This window comes from Mustela lutreola, chromosome 6 (genome assembly GCF_030435805.1).
Source record: "Mustela lutreola isolate mMusLut2 chromosome 6, mMusLut2.pri, whole genome shotgun sequence".
Taxonomy (NCBI): Eukaryota; Metazoa; Chordata; class Mammalia; order Carnivora; family Mustelidae; genus Mustela; species Mustela lutreola.
The window spans coordinates 93,907,046-93,928,840 of NC_081295.1; the positions used below are offsets into that span (position 1 = coordinate 93,907,046).

Sequence of the window (21,795 nt, forward strand, 5' to 3'; positions counted from 1 at the left end):
TTTTTGGGGGCCTCAGATTGCATAATTCTGATTCAGTAAACTCATTCTGTAGGGTTTCCACTTGGATGTAAATGGTCGGCATGTTCCAGTGACAGTGTTGGCCAAGTGCCATGATGGTCCTCTACCCTTGAAGGTCGGATCATTTCACAGCAGGCCTAATCACTGATGTTCAACATCAAAAGGAAAGCCTCTCCACTCTCATGAGTAATGTATCAAACCGAAGCCCCAAACACCAAGTCCTCTGGAGTTCTAGCAATTGATAGGCATTTTCTGAATTTGATTTTTTTTTAAGATTTTATTCATTTATTTGGCAGAGAGAGAAGGATCACAAGTAGGCGGAGAGGCAGGCAGAGAGAGAGGGGGAAGCAGGCTCCCCGCTGAGCAGAGACCCTGATGCAGGGCTCAATCCCAGGACCCTAAAATCATGACCTGAGCTAAAGGCAGAGGCTTATTAACCCACTGAGCCAGCCGGGTGCCCCCAAATTTGATTTTACAGGAAAAGCCTTAGTCTGGAATATAGACACATTTCTGGGTCCTGCCTTTATGAGACCAGTTGATTTCCAAGAAGCTGGAAGCAATTCTGGTACTTAGTTTCCTGGAGGTAGGGGAATGGTGGACAGAAGTTTCAATTTCCCAGCATAGCTGAGACCCATTGCCCAAAGTCATTAACATTATTGATTTTATACGGCCAAGGTAGGGATTGAGCTGTGCATGTTCCTAATAGAATAGGAGTGACTACAACTTGGGTGATTCCTCCTGCATTTATGCACAGTTTTGTAAACATCAATGTGTACAACAAGCACACTCCAAAAAAGAAGAAAGAAAGAAAGAAAGAAAGAAAGAAAGAAAGAAAGAAAGAAAGAAAGAAAGAAAGAAAGAAAAAGGAAAGGAAAACAAAAAGGGGAAAGGAGCCCACAGCCTGGGATCCTATAGTAGACCTTTTTAAATCTATTTTTTGCTACACCCGAGTCCATAAACATGACCTTCCTATTTCTATTTAACAGGAATAGCAAAGAGGGTGCCTGGGTGGCTCAGTCGGTTAAGCGTCTGCCTTTGGCTTGGGTCATGATCCCAGGGTCCTGCATCTGGCTCCCTGCTCAGCGGGAAGCCTGCTTCTCCCTCTGCACCACCTCTTCCTGCCCCGCCTTCCCCTCTTCTTGTACACTCTCTTTCTTTTTCTCTGTCTCTTGCAAAAATAAATAAATAAAATCTTTAAAAAAAAAAAAAAGGCATGAATAGCAAAGAACTCCATGTTTGACAAGGCCAGCAATTTACAGTTCTCATTTTTGTAGTTGATGGAGTTTTGACACACAGCTCTCCACAGGCTTGTCAAGATTCTCCAAATTTTATCCTCAAGTTATATTATTAGCTGCCCACTGAAGTTATCCTTAAGTTATTATTAGCTGCCCTCTGTACCAGCCTCCTGGTGGTTTGGGAAAATGTAAGCAAGTTCCTATATTTAACCTCTGCGCCCAAATGAGGCTATTGTTGGTGATTGTCATAAAGTGGGGAGTAGGAAGGTAGGGGTGGGGTGTGAGATTCCCCAATCAGGGCAAATTTGTTTGAGTCAACCCAGAGTAAGTAAGTGCTCTAGGGAGAGACCTAGAGGTCACTACATACCTGTTTTACCAAACAAATTGTTAAATCTTCTTGATATGGGAGAACTCATAGAAAATACTGGTGTTGATGAACCTAGGGATGTTGACTAAAAAAGAGAAGAAAGACAGTTACAAAGCAAATGTTAAACCAAAGCTCTGCTTTATCTCCTGGATGTTTCATTTGCTTCCCACTAGTGGTCATTGTCTGCATCTCTCATTCCCATGAAAAAGCCTGGATGAAAGTTGAATTTCTACTTCAAACAAATCGTGCTCGCTTCGGCAGCACATATACTACTTCAAACAAATCAAGCAGAAAAGCCACTTGGAAATACTGGACTCTCATCAGATTTAGGAAAATAACTTTCAAATGCATGTTTTGCTGTTTGATAGGGTTTGGTATCCTCTGACATGTGACGACAGTCAAATACGTTTGAGCGCAATGGTTACTTTCCAAGAGGAATTACGGAAAATATACTCATCGTTATTCTTTACGTTGTGTTCTCTGGTGCCTTAAATTTCCCCAGAAGATTTCTTATTTCTCAGTGAATTTTGATTTTCAACCTCCAGTTGGTATTATCTGTGCTATCCGATTCCTACTAAAAGATGTGGGACAGGAAGTATCCTAATGGTAGTTCTGTGGCTGACTTGAATAGGCAGAATCAAGTCCAAAGCAAAAACAGCATAATAATCTATGCTAAACCTGGGTGTGGAGAGAGAGGTTTTCAAAAGTCTCTAAAAGGAAAGACTGACCTTTGAGTGCTGTGAAGACCATCTTGACTGTGAAAACTTCTTTAACAAGCTTTCCTGAACCTACCATTGTTTAAAAGAAGCCATCGTGAGTTCAATATGCCACAAGTACTTTGACGTTTCTAGAAGCATGAAACGGTTATAGTTCTTACCTTCTGATCCCAGAGGCATCCAAAGAGTAAAATGAATAATCCCTGAAAAAAAAAAAAAAGAATTGGGAAGAAGGATATTTTAATCTTAGCCTATTGTCCAGAAAAATAGGAAGTATTGTTAGCGTGGCATTGAATCTCTACTACCTCTTTCCACAGCTGTATTGATGGAATGAATACAGCGGATAGTAATGTTAAAAGGGATGTAGTAGGTCCACATCAGGGGACCTTAAATGTTATCGTGTGAGAAGGATATTATTCTATTTCCTTATCCCTGCCTCCTTGTGGACTGGAGGGCTTGCTGTTTGGGCAGCTGAAAACACCTCTTCCATTTGCAGTATGTGTTCACGTCATTGTGATGCGGACCTGGGGCCTCAGGTAAAATAACCGGTCCCTTCTAGTCAGGCCATGCTGTACACTTCATTAGACATGAGCCTTAGAGTTTGAAGCCAGATCTAGGAGCAGAGGTTAGGTCTTGTGCGGCTTTGGCAAGAGCATCTGGGACCATGTCTGTTTCCCATGCTCATGGGAGCCCACGCTTACCCCCCACCTGGTGGTTGAATCACAGTTAAGCATTCCTTCCTTGCTGCCTGTACCTTTGCTAAAGCTCTTCTAACAATGTGGCTTGTATACAGTTTGTTATGTACTGCAAGAGAGCAAAAGGTGTGTCTTTTTCATTTTAGCATAATAGAGCAGAATGTCTACCTTACGTGGGGCATTTGTTCTCTCATTCTTCAGCAAATGTTTCTAGAGAACATACTATGTGGCACATGACATTCATTTTATTTGCCAGAAGGTTATCAAGCACCTACACTGCACCACTAGGTAATATTAGGGATAAAGTGATAAGGAAGACAGATGCTATCCCTGACTTCACAAAGATAGTGCTCATTTAATGCTTGTGGAAATTAAGTGGAGAAATGACTTGGTTTAATAGTGGCATTTTCATTTAGGAGATAATAAGTGGCATCGTGATAATGTTGGGTAAATAGAAAAATCCTGTGTAGGGAAGGGACTTTCCTCCTACTTGTATTATTAGGGCTTTTCAAAGTAAGTCATGCGTACGGCTAAATTATAATGCAGGTGATAAGAGGTATAAGGTTCCATGGGAGCAGAGGAATGGGTCCCTTCTATCTCACTGGGTTCTTGTAATTCCCCTCGTTAGGGCTAGGGCCTCCTCTGGACTAAAATCCTTCCCCATTCCTACCCCTGTTTGTGTTTCTATCATTAATTTGTCCCACCAGTTCAGATACTTCCTGAGAGTCCTGCCCTGCAGAACTTACCTGAAAGGCATTGAGGAGCGTAAATATAATATGGAACACAGCATTGCTTCCTTGGAACACAGTGGCAAGACCAAAACCCCAGGTGAGCCCCAAGAGTGGTGTGAGGACCCCGATGCTCTTGCTGATCTGAAACAGGCTACTCTTCTCCTGCTTGCTTGGCTTGTCTCCAATGGAAGGTCTCAGGATTTTGGAGATGACCACAACTGTGATGGTCATGTTCACTACCACGATGATCAGCGCTGGGATGACGAAGGCCAGCAGGGCCTTGGTATCCTCCCAGTTGAGCCAGCAGGCATTCTTCCTGGTGTAGACTTCTTGGGGCTGGGTAGCCCCCACCGTGATGACTGAGATGACAAGAGGGCAGCCATAGCCAAGAGAAAATGCAATAGTCTTCTGAATGGACTTGCTTGTGTCATGCAGGATGAAAACCAGACGGTAGAAGAGCATGAGGCCTAGAGTCAGCATCCAGAAAAAGACACTGAGGTAGAAGAAGTGGATGAAGAAGGTGGCGGCCACACAGGCTGTGTTGTTGAGAGGATAAAAATGATCGTGGATGGCAGCGGCCACAATGAACCAGATGTCGGCCACCAGAAGGGAGGCAGCAATGTTCACGATGCAGATGTGGCGCATATAGGATGTCCGATTCTTGGTCACTGATTTCCACACCACAGCTTCCACCACTAGACATGCTGCTAAGCTCAAGATGGAAAAGCACAACCCAATGTAGGAGATGATATCCAGTAGTATTTCCAGGAGGGAACCAGGGTATGGAGAGTCGGGGGACATGAGGATGGAGAATGACGTCAGGTGGTCACAGATGCAGGAAACACTGTCCCCATCAACTCGTCTCACTTCACACCCACTACTATCCCACCCCCCTGTGTGGTTGGCGAGGCTGAAATTCCAGAAGACACATTGTGGTTCCCCACCTGAAGGGTTGATGTTCTTAAAAGTCATTGAAATCTGGAATGGCATGGTTATATTGTGGCTAACTGTGGTTGTCATCACTAAGCTGTTTGCAACATTCTTTCCTTGGCTGTCCTGGGTGAGGATGGTTTTGAGAGTTGGGAAAGCCACAGTGACAATAGACGAACCCCACGGCAGGCTTCCTAGCTCACACTTTTCGATGGCCACGTTGCCCCAGAGGTCTGAGTCTGAGAAAACAAAGCTCTGTTTGTAGGGTTTTGGATGGCCAGGTTTTATTATTATGCTCCTCATCTGCACATTCGTTTGGTTGATGGACAAAAAAGTGCTATCTTCAGACCATAATGCTCGGGAAAATCTTTCTACTGAATCCAGAAGCTGTGAGCTCTGGTTGGTCGGTTGATGTTGGGACACCTTCCAGGTACTCAACATGGGCTTGCTGAGGATGGTGTTAACCGTAGAGAGAATGTTCTGTAATTGACATGACATGGGGTCAAACCAACCAAATTCTTTCAATCACAAAAGAGAAAAAATAACATCTCCCTGGAAGCTTGTTGTGTGATAACAGGTGAGAGGAAAAGATAAGAGAAAAATGAGGCATCACAGGCAATGGGGCTCTGTGTCCCTCTTTCTTTCTTTTTTTTTTTTTTAAGATTTTATTTATTTCTTTGACAGACAGAGGTTATAAGTAGGCAGAGAGGCAGGTAGAGAGAGAGGAAGAGAAGCAGGCTCCCCGCTGAGCAGAGAGCCTGATGCCTGGCTCAATCCCAGGACCCTGAAATCATGACCTGAGCTGAAGGCAGAGGCTTTAACCCACTGAGCCACCCAGGCGCCCATGTGTCCCTCCTTCTTATGGCAGGGAATTAGCAGAGGATACATCCCCAAGGCTGGGAGACCTCTTTAATTATTTGCCAAGTAGCACCCCCCATTACCCACTAAGGCCAATTCAGCAGACTGGTAGGGATATGTATTCACTGTTTTATATTATCTTAAATCTCAAGCCTGTAGAGCGTGATATTTTCTCAATAAGGGTGAAGTTGTTTCAAAAGACCCTCTCCAAAGCTGAATGCCAAACTGCTGGCAAAGGCATCATTCCCACCCCCCCCCTTTTTTTTTGCTAAATAATTTTTATCTTTTCTCCCATAAACTTGGGCTTGTCATTTTCCATTTGGGCTTTCTCTCAATCTCTCAATATAATTTCTTTGCCCCCCCTTTGCCTTGTTCTGTTCAATCTGAAACTATGAGCCTTGTAGTGTGTTGGATGTTGGTGCCCAAAAGAACATGTCCTAATACCCAGACCCTGAGGATGTGACCTTATTTGGGGAAAGGGTCTTTGTAGATGTGATTAAATTAAGGATCTTGAGAGGAAATCATCCCAGATTACCTAGGTGGGCTCTAATTCCAATGTCAAGAATTCTTATGAGGGACAGAAGAGGAGAAGATAAATGGAGACGAGGAGGTCCCATGAAGACAGAGAGGATGGACTGAGGCAGCTACAAGCCAAAGAGTGCTGGAGCTACACAGAACTGGAAGAGACAGAGAAAGTCTCTCCTGGAGTCTTGGGAAGAACGTGGCCTGGCAGACACCTTGATTTCAGACTTTTAGCTTTGAGAACTATGACAGAATAAGTTCCTGTCATGGTAAGCCACCCAGTGGGTGGCACTCCTTTACCCTTGCCATAGGAGGTCCACATCAACTCTTTGGACCCTTGCTCCCCAAGCTCTTGCCAGGTACTTCTGGCTGTGTTTGGCCACTGGGAAGCACTGGCAGGAGATGGGAAGATAGGAGAAGGAAGAAGTTGAAATATACTTTCCTACGACCCACCGTAGTCACCCCTTCTCCCCTCTACACACATACTGTCTTCTGCACATCTTTGGTGATAGTTCTGTTGCTCCCACTAGTGATCCCTCCTCCTCCACTTTAGGTGCACTCTTTCCTCTCCTTTCCCCGTTAGGCCTCAGGGTAGTACTGGTTTCTTCTTCTTTTTTTTTAATCCCCAGATTGACCTCTGAAAGTATCCTTTTGTTAAAGTCTCATCATTTGAACTCTTCATTTGAATTCTGGGTGACTCCTCTCAGAACCCTGATTGCCTCAAGTTCATGTTTAGTTCTAGACCACTGAGAATTCCATCCATTCCAACCATTCCATTGTACATATTCTGAAAACCTTTCCCTCCTGGTTTTCTTAGAAAGCAGATAAGTATCCATTCTATTTTAATGAGGAAACTGAGATGGAGATTCACTAAAGAAATCTTTTGATCTCCAAATGAATACTAGAAACAACCCCCTCCACCCTAAAAACCATAGCTGACAAAACACAAAGCATACTCTGTGACCCTAAAATCCAGAGTATTGTTCTGGAGAAGACAAAGAAGGAGCTGTAATGGCGACAAGTTACGTTTCTTGACCAGAAGTCCCAAGGGGTGAAGAGGGGACCCAAAACTCCTATAAGGTCTCAACCAACTCACCGTCATCATTTCTGAGTTCACTTGGGTTGGAACTGTTGAGAGCAGATCGAGGATGTTAATGATGGCTCCCAGGCTCCCAGGAAATGAGCTGACTTCATGTTTCACTTTGCCTGTGCTGACAGAAAGATCCTTCAGGTATGTTGGGAGTTTTGTATCCTGACAGGGACTCTTGATCAAAGCCTAGTAAAACAAAAGTCAACACAAACAGACACTCAAAAACCTTGCCAGTCAGTCCTGTCAACAAATCCTGCTGATCTACCCATGATGAAAATATCTTATATTAATGATTTCTTTTTTTCTCCATTCTTATAAATATACCCTATAAAATAACTGATCTCCTAATCTGTGTGCTAGTCAGAATAAAATAAGACCTCACACACAGAAGGGGAAGAGTAAAACACATGTCAACCCAATGACTACTAGGTAAAGAAAAAGGAAAGGGGATCTGATTCCTAGAGAGTTAGATTAAAATTGAGTAAAATTATCCCTTGATGGTCTGTCTGTATGGAAACACATTTGCTACTCTGCTTTTTCTCGTCATTTACTTTGCTGACCATTAGGGGGGTGACCCTTCATCCCAATTTTCCTGGGACAGTTCTGTTTTATATCTGCTGACCCAGTGTAATTATTACTAGCACTTTCTTTTATTTTAAAAATGTGTCCTGGTTTGGATGGTAAATTATACGGTCACCCCCACTTCTGTTTCCTAATTACTTACCCAATTACTTCCAGAGCCCTTATTTACAATTAAAGGATGAACTCCAATTCGACCTCATCCATAAAGAGCTTTGATGAGTATTCCAACCCAGGGGAGTTTCCTCCTCTGACTTCCTAAGTATTTGTTATTTTTAAAAAAGATTTATTTATTTATCTTAGAGAGAGAGAGCATGAGCGGGAGGGGCAGAAGGAGAGAGAATCTCAAGCAGACTCCATGCTCAGCATGGAGCCCAATGTGGGGCTCAATCTCACGACCCTGAGATCAATGTCTGAACCGAAACCAAGAGTTAGATGCTTAATGGACTACACCACCCAGATGCCCCCATTTGTGACATTTCTACCAATGTCATCTTGTGTTTGACTTTCAATATCTCTCCAATTAAATTATAAGCTCCTTAGCAATTTGAAACATGTTATATTCTGTCTGATATGCTATAATGCCTGATATAGTATAAGTCATAAATTGGCACATAGTAGGTATCCAATAAATATACGTTGAATGGATAGATCTGAGAGGCTAACGGGCCAACCTTTCCACTGAAAATGTATCTAAGTATCTAGAATTGGGACCAGGGCCCAACGTTGAATTCAAATTAAATATTCCTATCTTTCTCAATTAGGGAAATTCATATCACTGGTGCATCCTCATCAAGGTCCAACTCAGAGGCCAAGTTCTTCAAGCAGAGCTTCCTGATTATCCTAAGCAAAATTAATGTGTATTGAACTACCCAACAGGATTACATCCTCTAGCAAATCAGAAACTGAATTCTGGTTTGGTGGCCTTACCCTGAGAGCACCTGCAATAATGCTTCACACCTAGTAAGTATTTTAGTGAATTTAGGACAAGACAAGAGGAGAGCAGAAGATAATTAGATGAGACACAAATCAGTACCACTCCTTTTCCTTAATTCTTCTTCCAACAGTGAGAGTGTTTGGAACGGCTTGTCTAACAATGTCATTCAGTAGAACTCCACTAGTGGCCTCGTCAGTATTTGTTTCGTGTGACTCAAGGCATTTTAGAGGTCTCTACTCTTGACAACTTCAGTATGGGGTAACATTTATTTATTCTGATGAAAGGAGAAACCTCCCCCTACCACGTGGCAGGAATCTCTCTTCTAGGTAAGAGAGGCAGGTTAGTTCCATCTTTCATAACTAAAGGTTACCTCTAAGGGTGGAAGAAATCTCAGACCTATAAAAGCAGAAAGCCCAAGCATATATATATATATATATATATATATATATATATATATATATATATATTTTTTTTTTTTTTTTACACCGATGAACCTTATTTTTTTAATGTATCTCCTCCTTCTGAAAAGATGAGAGCTACTTGCTTGGTAATCAAGATTACTCAAAGGAGAGTGGTAAGAGAAGATAACTCCACCTGCACTTTAGAGGTAATAAAAACAAGGCACTGAGAAGTTAAGGTGAAGGTACGCAGCTGGCCCCAGAGCAGAATACATATTTTGTGGTCTCCATATTTGTACTTAAGAAAAACATAAAGCATTTCTAGGATTGTCTCTTCTTTTTAAATAGATAAATAAATAAAAGTAGCTTTGGGAGCAACACCAACCAGGCCAAGGCCCATTTGCTAAGAAATATGATAAGCTAGACGAATCTCCCCACCAAGAGCTCAAAGTCAAAGAGGTGTAAAGATCACCTTGGCCAGCTGGAGCAGACTATGTATTGGGGCAGAGATGCAGTCATTTTTCTTCACCTCCCAGTGGGAGCCTACACATTTGTAAGTCACTGTCCCGCCGGTGGGACCCGCAGGGCTGCTGGGTACATCTGAGAACTGGCATAGTTTCTGGATGACTTTCCCTGGTTCACCAACACCTATTGTGGGATCTCGGCACATGATCTTCTCTCCTGCATTGGAAACGGAAATAAAAAGGACCATTTGAAAGGAGGAAAAAGGATAGTCAAAAGAAGGTCAGGCCTAGCTAGAATGTTGCTGTTTGAATTCATTTTTCTCTTCAGTTTTCCGCAACCTTTTCAGAGTGACCCACTTTCTTTATTTTGCTCCTGATCTTCCAAAGCCCCTTTTAGTGCTTGACACAAATCTTTCACATGCATTTGCTTTTCTAACAATTTATTTCCTGTATGCCTCGTCCCTGCCTCCAGTCCCTGGGAATCTTCTCTCTGCTGTCTGTTAAATCTAAGCCATGCAAAAATCATGAGAGCTTAATGTGTGCTCATTCTGATAAGAGATAATCAGGTTTCCAGGAATCTCAGGGACAATATGCCTTAATCCAAGGGATTCTCAACTCTGGCATATTCGAATCACCTGGGGAGCTATGAAAATACCAATGTCCTGGTTCACTCAGCCCAAATAGATAAGAACCCCTTGGGGCTGAGATTTAAGCATTGGCTATTTTCTAACTTTCCCCTGTGATCCTAGCATGCAGCCAAGGTTGAGAAGCACTGCCTTAATTCACATATATAATTAATAGTGGGAATTCCAGGTACCCATGACCTGAATATTCTAAGCAATATTTGTAAACATTTGTTCCTTCTGGCTGCCCTTAGAGTTTTAATCTATTTCATGTCAACTCAAGACCAGATTGGAATGAGAAAATGACATTTGTTGCAGAATCTCTGATCTCCAAGGGACTTTGATTCTCTGATGATAAGATCCTTTCTCACCAACTTATAAATTTAACATCAACTGAGCTCTCAGTCATTGTATAAAATCTTGAAATATGTAAGCAATTTCTACTGGGAAAAGGAAGAGGAATCAGACCTAGTATGAGGGAAGAGAAGAACAAACATAAACGAATAAAACATGTCTGTGCCGGGGGGAAGATGGCAGCACGGGGGGCGGTGAAGAAGGGGTCTTGGCTGCCCCTGGAAGAGGTGTGCTTGGTAGGGTCAGGGAACAGTGACTCAGGGAGATAGGGAACTCTAAATTGCTTCCCACTTTGGTGTCCAGAGCTCAGTTACCAATTCATGAAAGTTACCACAGATCACTCAGTAAACCAAACATCGCTGGTGATAGAGTCATGAGTTCTTTGGATATCAGAGGTCCTGGTACAGACAAGATTTCTGGGGAAGAGGACTGTTTCTAGTGGAAGCCCTGGACCATGCTTTATTCACTTGCCTCTCTGCTGCTCCTGAGGAGAGTTCTTGGTCATAGGCTATTACAGAAATAGCCATAAACCATGACCTTCTACCTTGAAAATATTATGCGGGGGGGGGGGGGGCGGGGATATAGGCTTGGTGATGACAAAGGATGGGAAAGATGGTTGCCTATTATTTAGATTGATATTTTCATGTAGCCCTGTCTAGTGGTGACACCCTTCCTTTGCTGAAACCTCAAAGGGGTCTCAGTCCCGCAAAGACACTAGGCACCGCCCAGTCCAGTGCTTTGCCTCCCAGACACTGCTGAAATCGAGCTTCATACACAAGGCCTTCTTGATCACTTCCTCCTGACTCTCACCAGTAGAATGAAACCTGGCAGCCTCCTTGGTCTCCCGCATGATCTCTAATTCAGCCCTTACCACATTAGATGTCATCACACACATCTTTCCCCTACACCTGAGGTTAGTCCCATGGCTTAGTTGTTGCTGTGGTTGTGGTTGTTTCTTCCAGACCCTCCACCCTTAGCCCAAGGCTTGCCACACGCAGGTGCACAATATCCATTTATTGAATGGATGAATGAGGGAGCAAATGAATAAATGAATCCCTGCTCATGACTACCACATTTTTAAAAAATTTCAAATGCTCTTACCTGGAACCAGGTTAATCTTCATAGCTGAGCTCCGGACTGAATTGTTAGCAGCATTGGTAAAGTGACAAAAAATGTCCAGCTTCTTTGGACACCAGGAAACTGAGCTTGCTGAGAAACTGTGTTTGTAACACACTTGCTTTCCATTAACTTCTTTTTCTGAGATAGAATTATTGGAAGAACTAAGTCACAAGATGAGACTCCAAAGCACACATTTTGTTGAAATGATCCAATATGGATAATGTGTCTAAACTTTTCCAAGGCATGTGCCACATTCATTTCTGATATGGTTTTTAAAATGCCCCCAGTCTACAAGTAAGTCAGTCAGCCCACCCTTACATGGTGCTCCCCTAACCCCTACCTCCACCACTCATGATTCCAAATCTGTGCCTGTACAGTTTGGACAATCAGAATGCCTCTCAGCATCCCTCTCTTCCACATCCTGTCATGCTCTGTGTACTTCTCCTGTCCTGTCTTTCCACGTTGGTTTAGTGTCCCTTCTTTATGGGTCTGTCTCCTCCTTTAGATTGATAAAGTCTTGGAGAGAAGGTACCTGGTCTTATTTATCACTGCATCTCCCAGTGCCTAGCTTAGTATTTGGCCCCTAGAGAGCACCAAATACATGCATGTTAAACACGGGATGGTGAAATGCTTCAGTACTCCAGTACCCAGAGGGAGTCTATAGCCTCCTATCACACACCTTCTCTAAGTCCTTGTCTCTACTGGGTCCTGCTTTTCTGAACATTGGGGTTCTTTTGATCTGCAGTGTTCATTTTGGAAATTTAACGTTATATGGATGGTCCTTTAGGACAAGAACCCTTCCAGCTAGTTAGTAACACATGTGCCCCAACTCTCATGTCCCCTTTTCATTGCTTCCTGTGGTGTTTTGCATTGAGCATGTCACCACGAATAGTTGTTCAAAGAATGAATGAGCTTGCAAATCCTTCATGAACGTGTCTCTGTTGTGAGATTTGGGGTTGCGAGCTCATACTAGGTTCACCCTAATCTGTAGGAACCCTGATGTCTCTGGGTTGAGGGTACCTTCTACCTTAGAGGATTTGATTTGTGTGTGTGTGTGTGTGTGTGTGTGTGTGTTTGTGTGTGTGCACGCGGGCCAGGTACCATTGGGTGCTACCCATGGACCACTTTACATTAATTACTCTGCAGCTTGAGAGCAGGACGGTTGTAATTCTCAGGGGAAACTGGTGCCCACCTGGAAAGGAGGCCAACCTCTGAACTCTGGCGGACAAATTTTGTTTTTTTGCTTATCCTCTTCTGAGTGAACATGTCACCCTTTGAGAGTCTTGACATTGTGCTTGTGACACAGGCCCCCTTAATCATTGCATAGAGAGCAAAGCCTTTCTTCCATGCCCTTCAGAGCCTTCAAACCCAAGGTTCTGGGGCACCTGAGTGGCTCAGTCGGTTAAACATCTGACTTTTGCTCAGGTCATGATCTCAGGGTCCTGGGATTGAGCCCCATGTCACACTCCCTGCTCAACTGGGAGTCTGCTTCTCCCTCTCCCTCTGACACACCCCTGCTTGTGTGCTCTCTCTCTCTCTTTCAAATAAATAAATAAAATCTTTAGGACACACAACCCCAGGTTTCTGGGTTTCTCATACTGACTGATAGTCTCAGAGAAGCCCCACCAGAAGCTAAAGCATTTCTATTTTTCTTTTTCTCTATGTTTTTGGCCCTTGGTTATTTCACTTTCTTGGATCCTCAGCTGTGCATCTGAAAGGATTTCTGTGGTGCTTTTATAACACACTGATGCATAGCATGGAGAGAGGGACCACCAGAGTACTGGATATACTCCTGCCAAAAACCAACAAGCCATGGGCCACACAGCACAACAGAAGGTAATAAAGTTCATGAGGTACCCTCTGTTACATTCTGTCTCTGAGGCAATCCTTATGTCTCTTTACCTCTATTTTCAGAGGAAATTTTGAGATCCCACAATGCAGCAATGCGTGTCCTTACCTGCAAGAAAGAATAAGGAGTCCACTTGGAAAGTTACTTTGTAGTCTTCGTCCTCCTCAATGCAGCACCTGAAGTGACGGGAACCTTTGCATGGAACCGTAGCCTCCAGAGGGTCCACCATGATGTCTGGCTCTAGAGGCAGTGGGTGAACCATCACATCTTTCGTCGCGACACTGTACGATTTCTTGTATCTAAATATGCAGTGATAGGTTCCTGTGTGGAAGGAAGCAAAAATGAGATGGAATGTGATCACTGCTCCAAAAATGCATTGGCTGGGAAGGTTAAGATATAGTTTTTCCTGTCAAGCATGGGCAAGAGCACGTCACACCTTCCTAAAACACTGGATGAGAAAATGTTTGATCAACTCTCCTCCTGGATTCTCGATGTATTTGAAGGACTAACCCATTGCCTAAATAGTCATTTCCTTTTAAATAAAATTAAGTAACTTATCTAAAGTTATACAGCCTATTAGGTGTGGAATTGCATTTCTTTTTCTTTTTTAAAAGGATTTATTTATTCAAGTAATCTCTACATCCTATGTGGAGCTCGAACTTGGGACTCCGAGATCAATTGTTGCATGCTCTACCAACTGAGCGAGCCAGATGCCCTTGGAATTCAAACCAAGCTCCCATTACTTACTCCAAGTCTCTTTCCTTAACTCAGGGAGAAACATGGGAATTTGGGTGTGTGTAGGGCTGAGGAGTTCTTCAAAGACAGTTGTCAGTGAGCTAGAGCTCCGTGGTGGCATGGTGTCCCTTGCCCCCTCTGTGAGTGAGTAGGCATGCCAGCACCACGACACCATCAAAGTGTGTGGAAGGGGTTAGGCTGAAATTCTTGAGGGAGCTTCCCCTGTGGATCCTAGAGTTAGATGTCTGACTCCCATCTAGGAAAGTCTAAGGATGAGAGGTCTTTCTGGAGGACTGAGGGAAGGCTACAGCAAAAGTAGGCTGTGCAGCCTGTGCTTGGTGAGGTAGATGGGGCTGAGCATGGTCCTGGGGTTGAGCTTCTAGAGAGGACCCTATCCCAATGGTCTTTATACCAGGGTCCGTCGCAAGATGAGGCATGACCTGAACAGCCATCATGGGGACAGGGCAGGAAGATGGTAACAAGCACCTACAGTTGAGTAAGACCCTTTTACTTTCTTAGCATTCCTTCTCCTTGCCCCAACTCTGGAGGAACTAGAGCCATGACATAGCCAGAAGGAAAACAGGGAGAACAAGGACAGAGAACAAACCCCCTTCTGTTTCTGCTGGGAGGGAGGGAAATATAAATCCAATATGAAATGAAGGTATAGTTAATTTAGGTGAGAACGGGATTTTGACTACCCAAGTATGGGACAGTCAAATAGTTTACGTTCCTGGAAAAGCCATGTCTCCTCCTCAGTTATGACTCCTCAGGGGGAAGAGCAACTGGACAGTTTAGGTTAAGCTCAGCACAGGGGAACACTACTCTGCCTCCTGACTATATTCTACTAAGGCCGGCCACAGTGACCAGGTATTTCTACAATGATACCTAGGCCTTACACAAGCAAATAAAGACCTGGGATTTGTAGGACCTGGACTGATTAAACTTATAACTAATGAAAGCATTCAGAGGGAAGTGGTCCAGGGTTGGCCAGACAATCTCCATTTCACCCTGGCTCTGCCATTTTCCAGATGTATAACCTCAGATATTTTACTTAGCCTCACTGGGCCTCAGTTTCTTCATCTGTAAAATGAGGATACTAATAACACTGTTCTCTAGGTTTACTGGGTTTTTAAAAATTTATTTTTATTTATTTATTTTCAGAGAGGGAGAGAGAGCAGAAGTGGGGGGGCGGTGGCAGACAGAGGGAGAAGCAGGGTTCTCCACTAAGCAAGGACCGCCAATGTGGGACTAGATCCCAGGATCCTGGGAGAATGACCTGAGCCTGAGCCAAAGGCAGATGCTTAATCAACAGAGCCACACAGGCATCCTCTAAGTTTATGTTGTAAATGAAATAATCCACTCAAACACTTAGCACGGTCCTATCACATAACGAAGGGTTCAATACATGTCAACTTTTATTGCAGCAATTATAGCAAATCATTTTCCACCCTCCAAGTCTCTGCATTTCTTTCCAACATGAGTAACATGTAGGGATAAATACAAAATGCAAATATTCCTTTCTTTGGAACCAGGCATATAAATCGACCTAGATTTTTTTTTTTTTTTTTTTTTTTTTTTTTAATCACGATTGGGTGAAAAACTCCTAAAATTCTGGTAAAACCACTGTTAAAAACAATCCTCTTGGGGCACCTGGGCGCCTCAGTCAGTTAAGCATCTGACTCTGTTTCGGCTCAGGTCGTGACATTGAACCCGGCATGGGGCTCTGCACTCAGCAGGGAATCTTCTTGGGATTCTCTCTTCCTTTCCCTGCCCCTCCCGCCTGTACTCCCTTTCTCCCTAAAATAAACAAATACATCTTTAAACATAAGCAGCAAAACAATCCTCTTAATTTCATGGCAGCAGCGCAGGCTCCTGAATTGGAGATCCCAGTTCCAGTCCTGACTCTGCACCGTGAGAAGGAGGAGCCCAGGTGCATGTGTTATTCTCTCTGAGCCTCTGTTTCCACATCTATACAATGGAGATTTGGGACATCTTCCCCTGCAGAGCTCTTTCATGGAGTGCAGGGGTGCAGGCACATCTCAGGACAGCCCCTCCAGGTCTGGTCCCACTTTCAGGGTGTTCCCAAGGGCCCCGGGCAGCATGGCAACAGAAAGGGTCTGGGGTCTCGCACCCACCGTTCCACTCCCGGGTCGCCGTCTCCACGGTCAGCACCGACTCTGCTCCAGCAGCAGACCTCCTGGCGGTATAAAACTTTTGGTATATTTTAATCCCAGCAGAAGTGTTCCAGTATACCTCATCATAGTTACTCACATCGCTGATGCACTTTATGGAAAAGTTTTGTCCCTCAGAAACAGAAATTGGGTCCGGGGTTATTGTTAGGTTGGCTGAAAGAACGCACACAGAACGGACAAAAGAAAAACCAACAACAAGCACAAGATTTAGTCTTTCTGGTGACATCGACACACGAGTGAAATTTAAGACAGAGGCAGAGAGCATGGGCCGTCCTGACTCCACTGGTGTCATTGCGGGATGGGTACCTTGCGGCTCCTGGGCTTTCTTTGTTTCTAGGCTGTTCCCGGTGGTGCTCTCAACTGTACTCATTTCCATCTCCTGCCTTGGGAGCTGGTGCACTTCCCTGTTGTGGCTGGAATTATCTCCTGATGATCGGCAGGGCAAAAGGTTGCAAACTTAGGGCTGTTGACATAATCCAAGCTCCCCTCAACCTTTTCCATGCCCAATGGCTCTGTTCTTGAAACAACACCATTCTCTACCCTTTTAAAACATGTTTTAAATAACACCGTGTTGTATTTTAATTTCTCTTTCTGTATCTCTTCTTCATAAAAGTGTGAACCCCTTAAGAGCAGGGCTCTCTTTTCTATGTCTTTGCATCCCCCAGGGCTTACCACTGGCTATAGTACACATCCAACACTTACTAAGCCAAAGAGTGATTTCTGGAACAACATTTGAGGTACAGGCATCCTAGAATGTACTGCCCCAATAATTAAACCAGGACCATCTCAGGCAAACTGGGAGGGAGAGACACCTTAACTCTAAGTCTCTCTACATTTACTCCTCCTTATGAGAATGTCCTCATAAATTCATGAGGAATTATTCCTCAAAAATGTTAACAAGACCCTTACAAAGGTAAAGGCTTATATGGACAGTCTACTTTTGGGGGCCTCTGCTTCTATCTTTCCACCCCTCTTTGAGCATGTCACTGACATTTCAAAATGCCATTCACTTTTATCTCCTAGAGGTGAATGGTTTCACACCTGGAACCCACTGATGCCGGCCAGCTTTCCCCACCAGTGTAAAATCTTGCCCTTCATCACAATAAAAAGAAATCAGGCCTGCCCACAGTGCCCTTTAGAAGCGGGGATCCCAACGTGCAGATAGAGTCCTCAATCACACAAGCATGGATTGCTGTGTCCCTCCCATGGGCCTCACTGGCTGTCGGGATCTGGTGTGGAGCTGCCTTTTGACGGCTCGGCAGCTTCTGGGAGTGAAAAGGGAGAGGCTCATGGAACCATGAATCTGGTTCTCTTGATTCTCAGAAAACGTCCAAACCACCAGACCAGTGGTTTTCAGTGAAATCTCAGTAGGTTTCTGTGACAACCCAAATCCCACCTAATCAATACAACTCTGAGTTGAAACTTGAAGCGTCCACCCGCTCTCACTACAGAAAACTGAAATGAAATTGCTTAGAAGACCCACGAGCGATGAAAGGAGTCAAGATGGCGGAGAAGTAGCAAGCTGAGACTGCTTCAGCTAGCCGGAGATCAGCTAGATAGCTTATCTAAAGATTGCAAACACCTGAAAATCCATCGGCAGATCGAAGAGAAGAAGAACAGCAAATCTAGAAACAGAAAAACAACCACTTTCTGAAAGGTGTATTCTTTTTTTAAAAATTCTTTTCTTTTCTTTTTTTTTTTTCTTTTCTTTTTTTTTTTTTTTTTTCTTTCTTCCTTTTTGAACCTCTTTTTATCCCCTTTCTCCCCACTCACGATTTTGGATCTCTTCTAATTTGGCTAAAGCATATTTTCCTGGGGTTGTTGCCACCCTTTTAGTATTTTACTTGCCCCTTCATTTACTCTTATCTGGACAAAATGACAAGACGTAAAAATTCAACACAAAAAAAAGAACAAGAGGCAGTACCAAAGGCTAGGGACCTAATCAATACAGACATCAGTAATATGTCAGATCTAGAGTTCAGAATGACAATTCTCAAGGTTCTAGCCGGGCTCGAAAAAGGCATGGAAAATATTAGAGAAACCCTCTCGAGAGATATAAAAGCCCTTTCTGGAGAAATAAAAGAACTAAAATCTAACCAAGGTGAAATCAAAAAAGCTATTAATGAGGTGCAATAAAAAATGGAGGCTCTAACTGCTAGGATAAATGAGGCAGAAGAAAGAATTAGTGATATAGAAGACCAAATGACAGAGAATAAAGAAGCTGAGCAAAAGAGGGACAAACAGCTACTGGACCACGAGGGGAGAATTCGAGAGATAAGTGACACCATAAGACGAAACAACATTAGAATAATTGGGATTCCAGAAGAAGAAGAAAGTGAGAGGGGAGCAGAAGGTATACTGGAGAGAATTATTGGGGAGAATTTCCCCAATATGGCAAAGGGAACGAGCATCAAAATTCAGGAGGTTCAGAGAATGCCCCTCAAAATCAATAAGAATAGGCCCACACCCCGTCACCTAATAGTAAAATTTACAAGTCTCAATGACAAAGAGAAAATCCTGAAAGCAGCCCGGGAAAAGAAGTCTGTAACATACAATGGTAAAAATATTAGATTGGCAGCTGACTTATCCACAGAGACCTGGCAGGCCAGAAAGAGCTGGCATGATATTTTCAGAGCACTAAACGAGAAAAACATGCAGCCAAGAATACTATATCCAGCTAGGCTATCATTGAAAATAGAAGGAGAGATTAAAAGCTTCCAGAACAAACAACAACTGAAAGAATTTGCAAATACCAAACCAGCTCTACAGGAAATCTTGAAAGGGGTCCTCTAAGCAAAGAGAGAGCCTACAAGTGGTAGATCAGAAAGGAACAGAGACCATATACAGTAACAGTCACCTTACAGGCAATACAATGGCACTAAATTCATATCTCTCAATAGTTACCCTGAATGTGAATGGGCTAAATGCCCCTGTCAAAAGACACAGGGTATCAGAATGGATAAAAAAACAAAACCCATCTATATGTTGCCTCCAAGAAACACATTTTAAGCCCGAAGACACCTCCAGATTTAAAGTGAGGGGGTGGAAAAGAATTTACCATGCTAATGGACATCAGAAGAAAGCAGGAGTGGCAATCCTTATATCAGATCAATTAGATTTTAAGCCAAAGACTATAATAAGAGATGAGGAAGGACACTATATCATACTCAAAGGGTCTGTCCAACAAGAAGATTTAACAATTTTAAATATCTATGCCCCCAATGTGGGAGCAGCCAACTATATAAACCAATTAATAACAAAATCAAAGAAACACATCAACAATAATACAATAATAGTAGGGGACTTTAACACTCCCCTCACTGAAATGGACAGGTCATCCAAGCAAAAGATCAGCAAGGAAATAAAGGCCTTAAACGACACACTGGACCAGATGGACATCACAGATATATTCAGAATATTTCATCCCAAAGCAACAGAATACACATTCTTCTCTAGTGCACATGGAACATTCTCCAGAATAGATCACATCCTCGGTCCTAAATCAGGACTCAACCAGTATCAAAAGATTGGGATCATTCCCTGCATATTTTCAGACCACAATGCTCTAAAGCTAGAACTCAACCACAAAAGGAAGTTTGGAAAGAACCCAAATACATGGAGACTAAACAGTATCCTTCTAAAGAATGAATGGGTCAACCGGGAAATTAAAGAAGAATTGAAAAAAATCATGGAAACAAATGATAATGAAAATACAATGGTTCAAAATCTGTGGGACACAACAAAGGCAGTCCTGAGAGGAAAATATATAGCGGTACAAGCCTTTCTCAAGAAACAAGAAAGGTCTCAGGTACACAACCTAACCCTACACCTAAAGGAGCTGGAGAAAGAACAAGAAAGAAACCCTAAGCCCAGCAGGAGAAGAGAAATCATAAAGATCAGAGCAGAAATCAATGAAATAGAAACCAAAAAAACAATAGAACAAATCAACGAAACTAGGAGCTGGTTCTTTGAAAGAATTAATAAAATTGATAAACCCCTGGCCCGACTTATCAAAAAGAAAAGAGAAAGGACCCAAATAAATAAAATCATGAATGAAAGAGGAGAGATCACAACTAACACCAAAGAAATACAAACTATTATAAGAACATACTATGAGCAACTCTACGCCAATAAATTTGACAATCTGGAAGAAATGGATGCATTCCTAGAAACATATAAACTACCACAACTGAGCCAGGAAGAAATAGAAAGCCTAAACAGACCCATAACCAGTAAGGAGATTGAAACAGTCATTAAAAATCTCCAAACAAACAAAAGCCCAGGGCCAGACGGCTTCCCGGGGGAATTCTACCAAACATTTAAAGAAGAACTAATTCCTATTCTCCTGAAACTGTTCCAAAAAATAGAAATGGAAGGAAAACTTCCAAACTCATTTTATGAGGCCAGCATCACCTTGATCCCAAAACCAGACAAGGATCCCACCAAAAAAGAGAGCTATAGACCGATATCCTTGATGAACACAGATGCGAAAATACTCAACAAAATACTAGCCAATAGGATTCAACAGTACATTAAAAGGATTATTCACCACGACCAAGTGGGATTTATTCCAGGGCTGCAAGGTTGGTTCAACATCCGCAAATCAGTCAATGTGATACAACACATCAATAAAAGAAAGAACAAGAACCATATGATACTCTCAATAGATGCTGAAAAAGCATTTGACAAAGTACAACATCCCTTCCTGATCAAAACTCTTCAAAGTGTAGGGATAGAGGGCACATACCTCAATATCATCAAAGCCATCTATGAAAAACCCACTGAAAATATCATTCTCAATGGAGAAAAACTGAAAGCTTTTCCACTAAGGTCAGGAACACGGCAGGGATGTCCATTATCACCACTGCTTTTCAACATCGTACTAGAGGTCCTAGCCTCAGCAATCAGACAACAAAAGGAAATTAAAGGCATCCAAATCGGCAAAGAAGAAGTCAAATTATCACTCTTCGCAGATGATATGATACTATATGTGGAAAACCCAAAAGACTCCACTCCAAAACTGCTAGAACTTATACAGGAATTCAGTAAAGTGTCAGGATATAAAATCAATGCACAGAAATCAGTTGCATTTCTCTACACCAACAGCAAGACAGAAGAAAGAGATATTAAGGAGTCAATCCCATTTACAATTGCATCCAAAACCATAAGATACCTAGGAATAAACCTAACCAAAGAGACACAGAATCTATACTCAGAAAACTATAAAGTACTCAGGAAAGAAATTGAGGAAGACACCAAGAAATGGAAAAATGTTCCATGCTCCTGGATTGGAAGAATAAATATTGTGAAAATGTCTATGCTACCTAAAGCAATCTACACATTTAATGCAATTCCTATCAAAGTACCATCCATCTTTTTCAAA

The 21,795-nt window shown here is 42.8% G+C and overlaps 1 protein-coding gene and 1 long non-coding RNA gene across 8 annotated transcripts in view; one reads left to right on the forward strand and one right to left on the reverse strand.

Annotated features, from left to right (window-relative positions):
• The window catches only part of ADGRF5 (adhesion G protein-coupled receptor F5), a 103,810-nt gene that overhangs the window by 4,495 nt on the left and 77,520 nt on the right, over positions 1-21,795 (reverse strand). For 5 of the 7 annotated variants that reach the window (XM_059178183.1, XM_059178187.1, XM_059178186.1 and 2 more), the window contains exons 12-21: positions 16,719-16,838; positions 16,356-16,565; positions 13,594-13,806; positions 11,619-11,774; positions 9,549-9,757; positions 7,169-7,348; positions 3,778-5,172; positions 2,498-2,539; positions 2,349-2,408; positions 1,621-1,705 (exon numbers count right to left, since the gene is read on the reverse strand). In XM_059178183.1, the coding sequence (XP_059034166.1) occupies positions 1,621-1,705; positions 2,349-2,408; positions 2,498-2,539; positions 3,778-5,172; positions 7,169-7,348; positions 9,549-9,757; positions 11,619-11,774; positions 13,594-13,806; positions 16,356-16,565; positions 16,719-16,838 (2,670 nt within the window). The remainder of the gene's footprint in view (positions 1-1,620; positions 1,706-2,348; positions 2,409-2,497; positions 2,540-3,777; positions 5,173-7,168; positions 7,349-9,548; positions 9,758-11,618; positions 11,775-13,593; positions 13,807-16,355; positions 16,566-16,718; positions 16,839-21,795) is intronic. The other 2 variants (XM_059178189.1, XM_059178188.1) reach the window with 1 other exon arrangement.
• On the forward strand, positions 8,375-13,688 carry LOC131834067 (uncharacterized). The gene is made up of 3 exons (XR_009354737.1): positions 8,375-8,704; positions 13,340-13,472; positions 13,551-13,688. It is a non-coding gene; the product is annotated as an uncharacterized LOC131834067 (long non-coding RNA).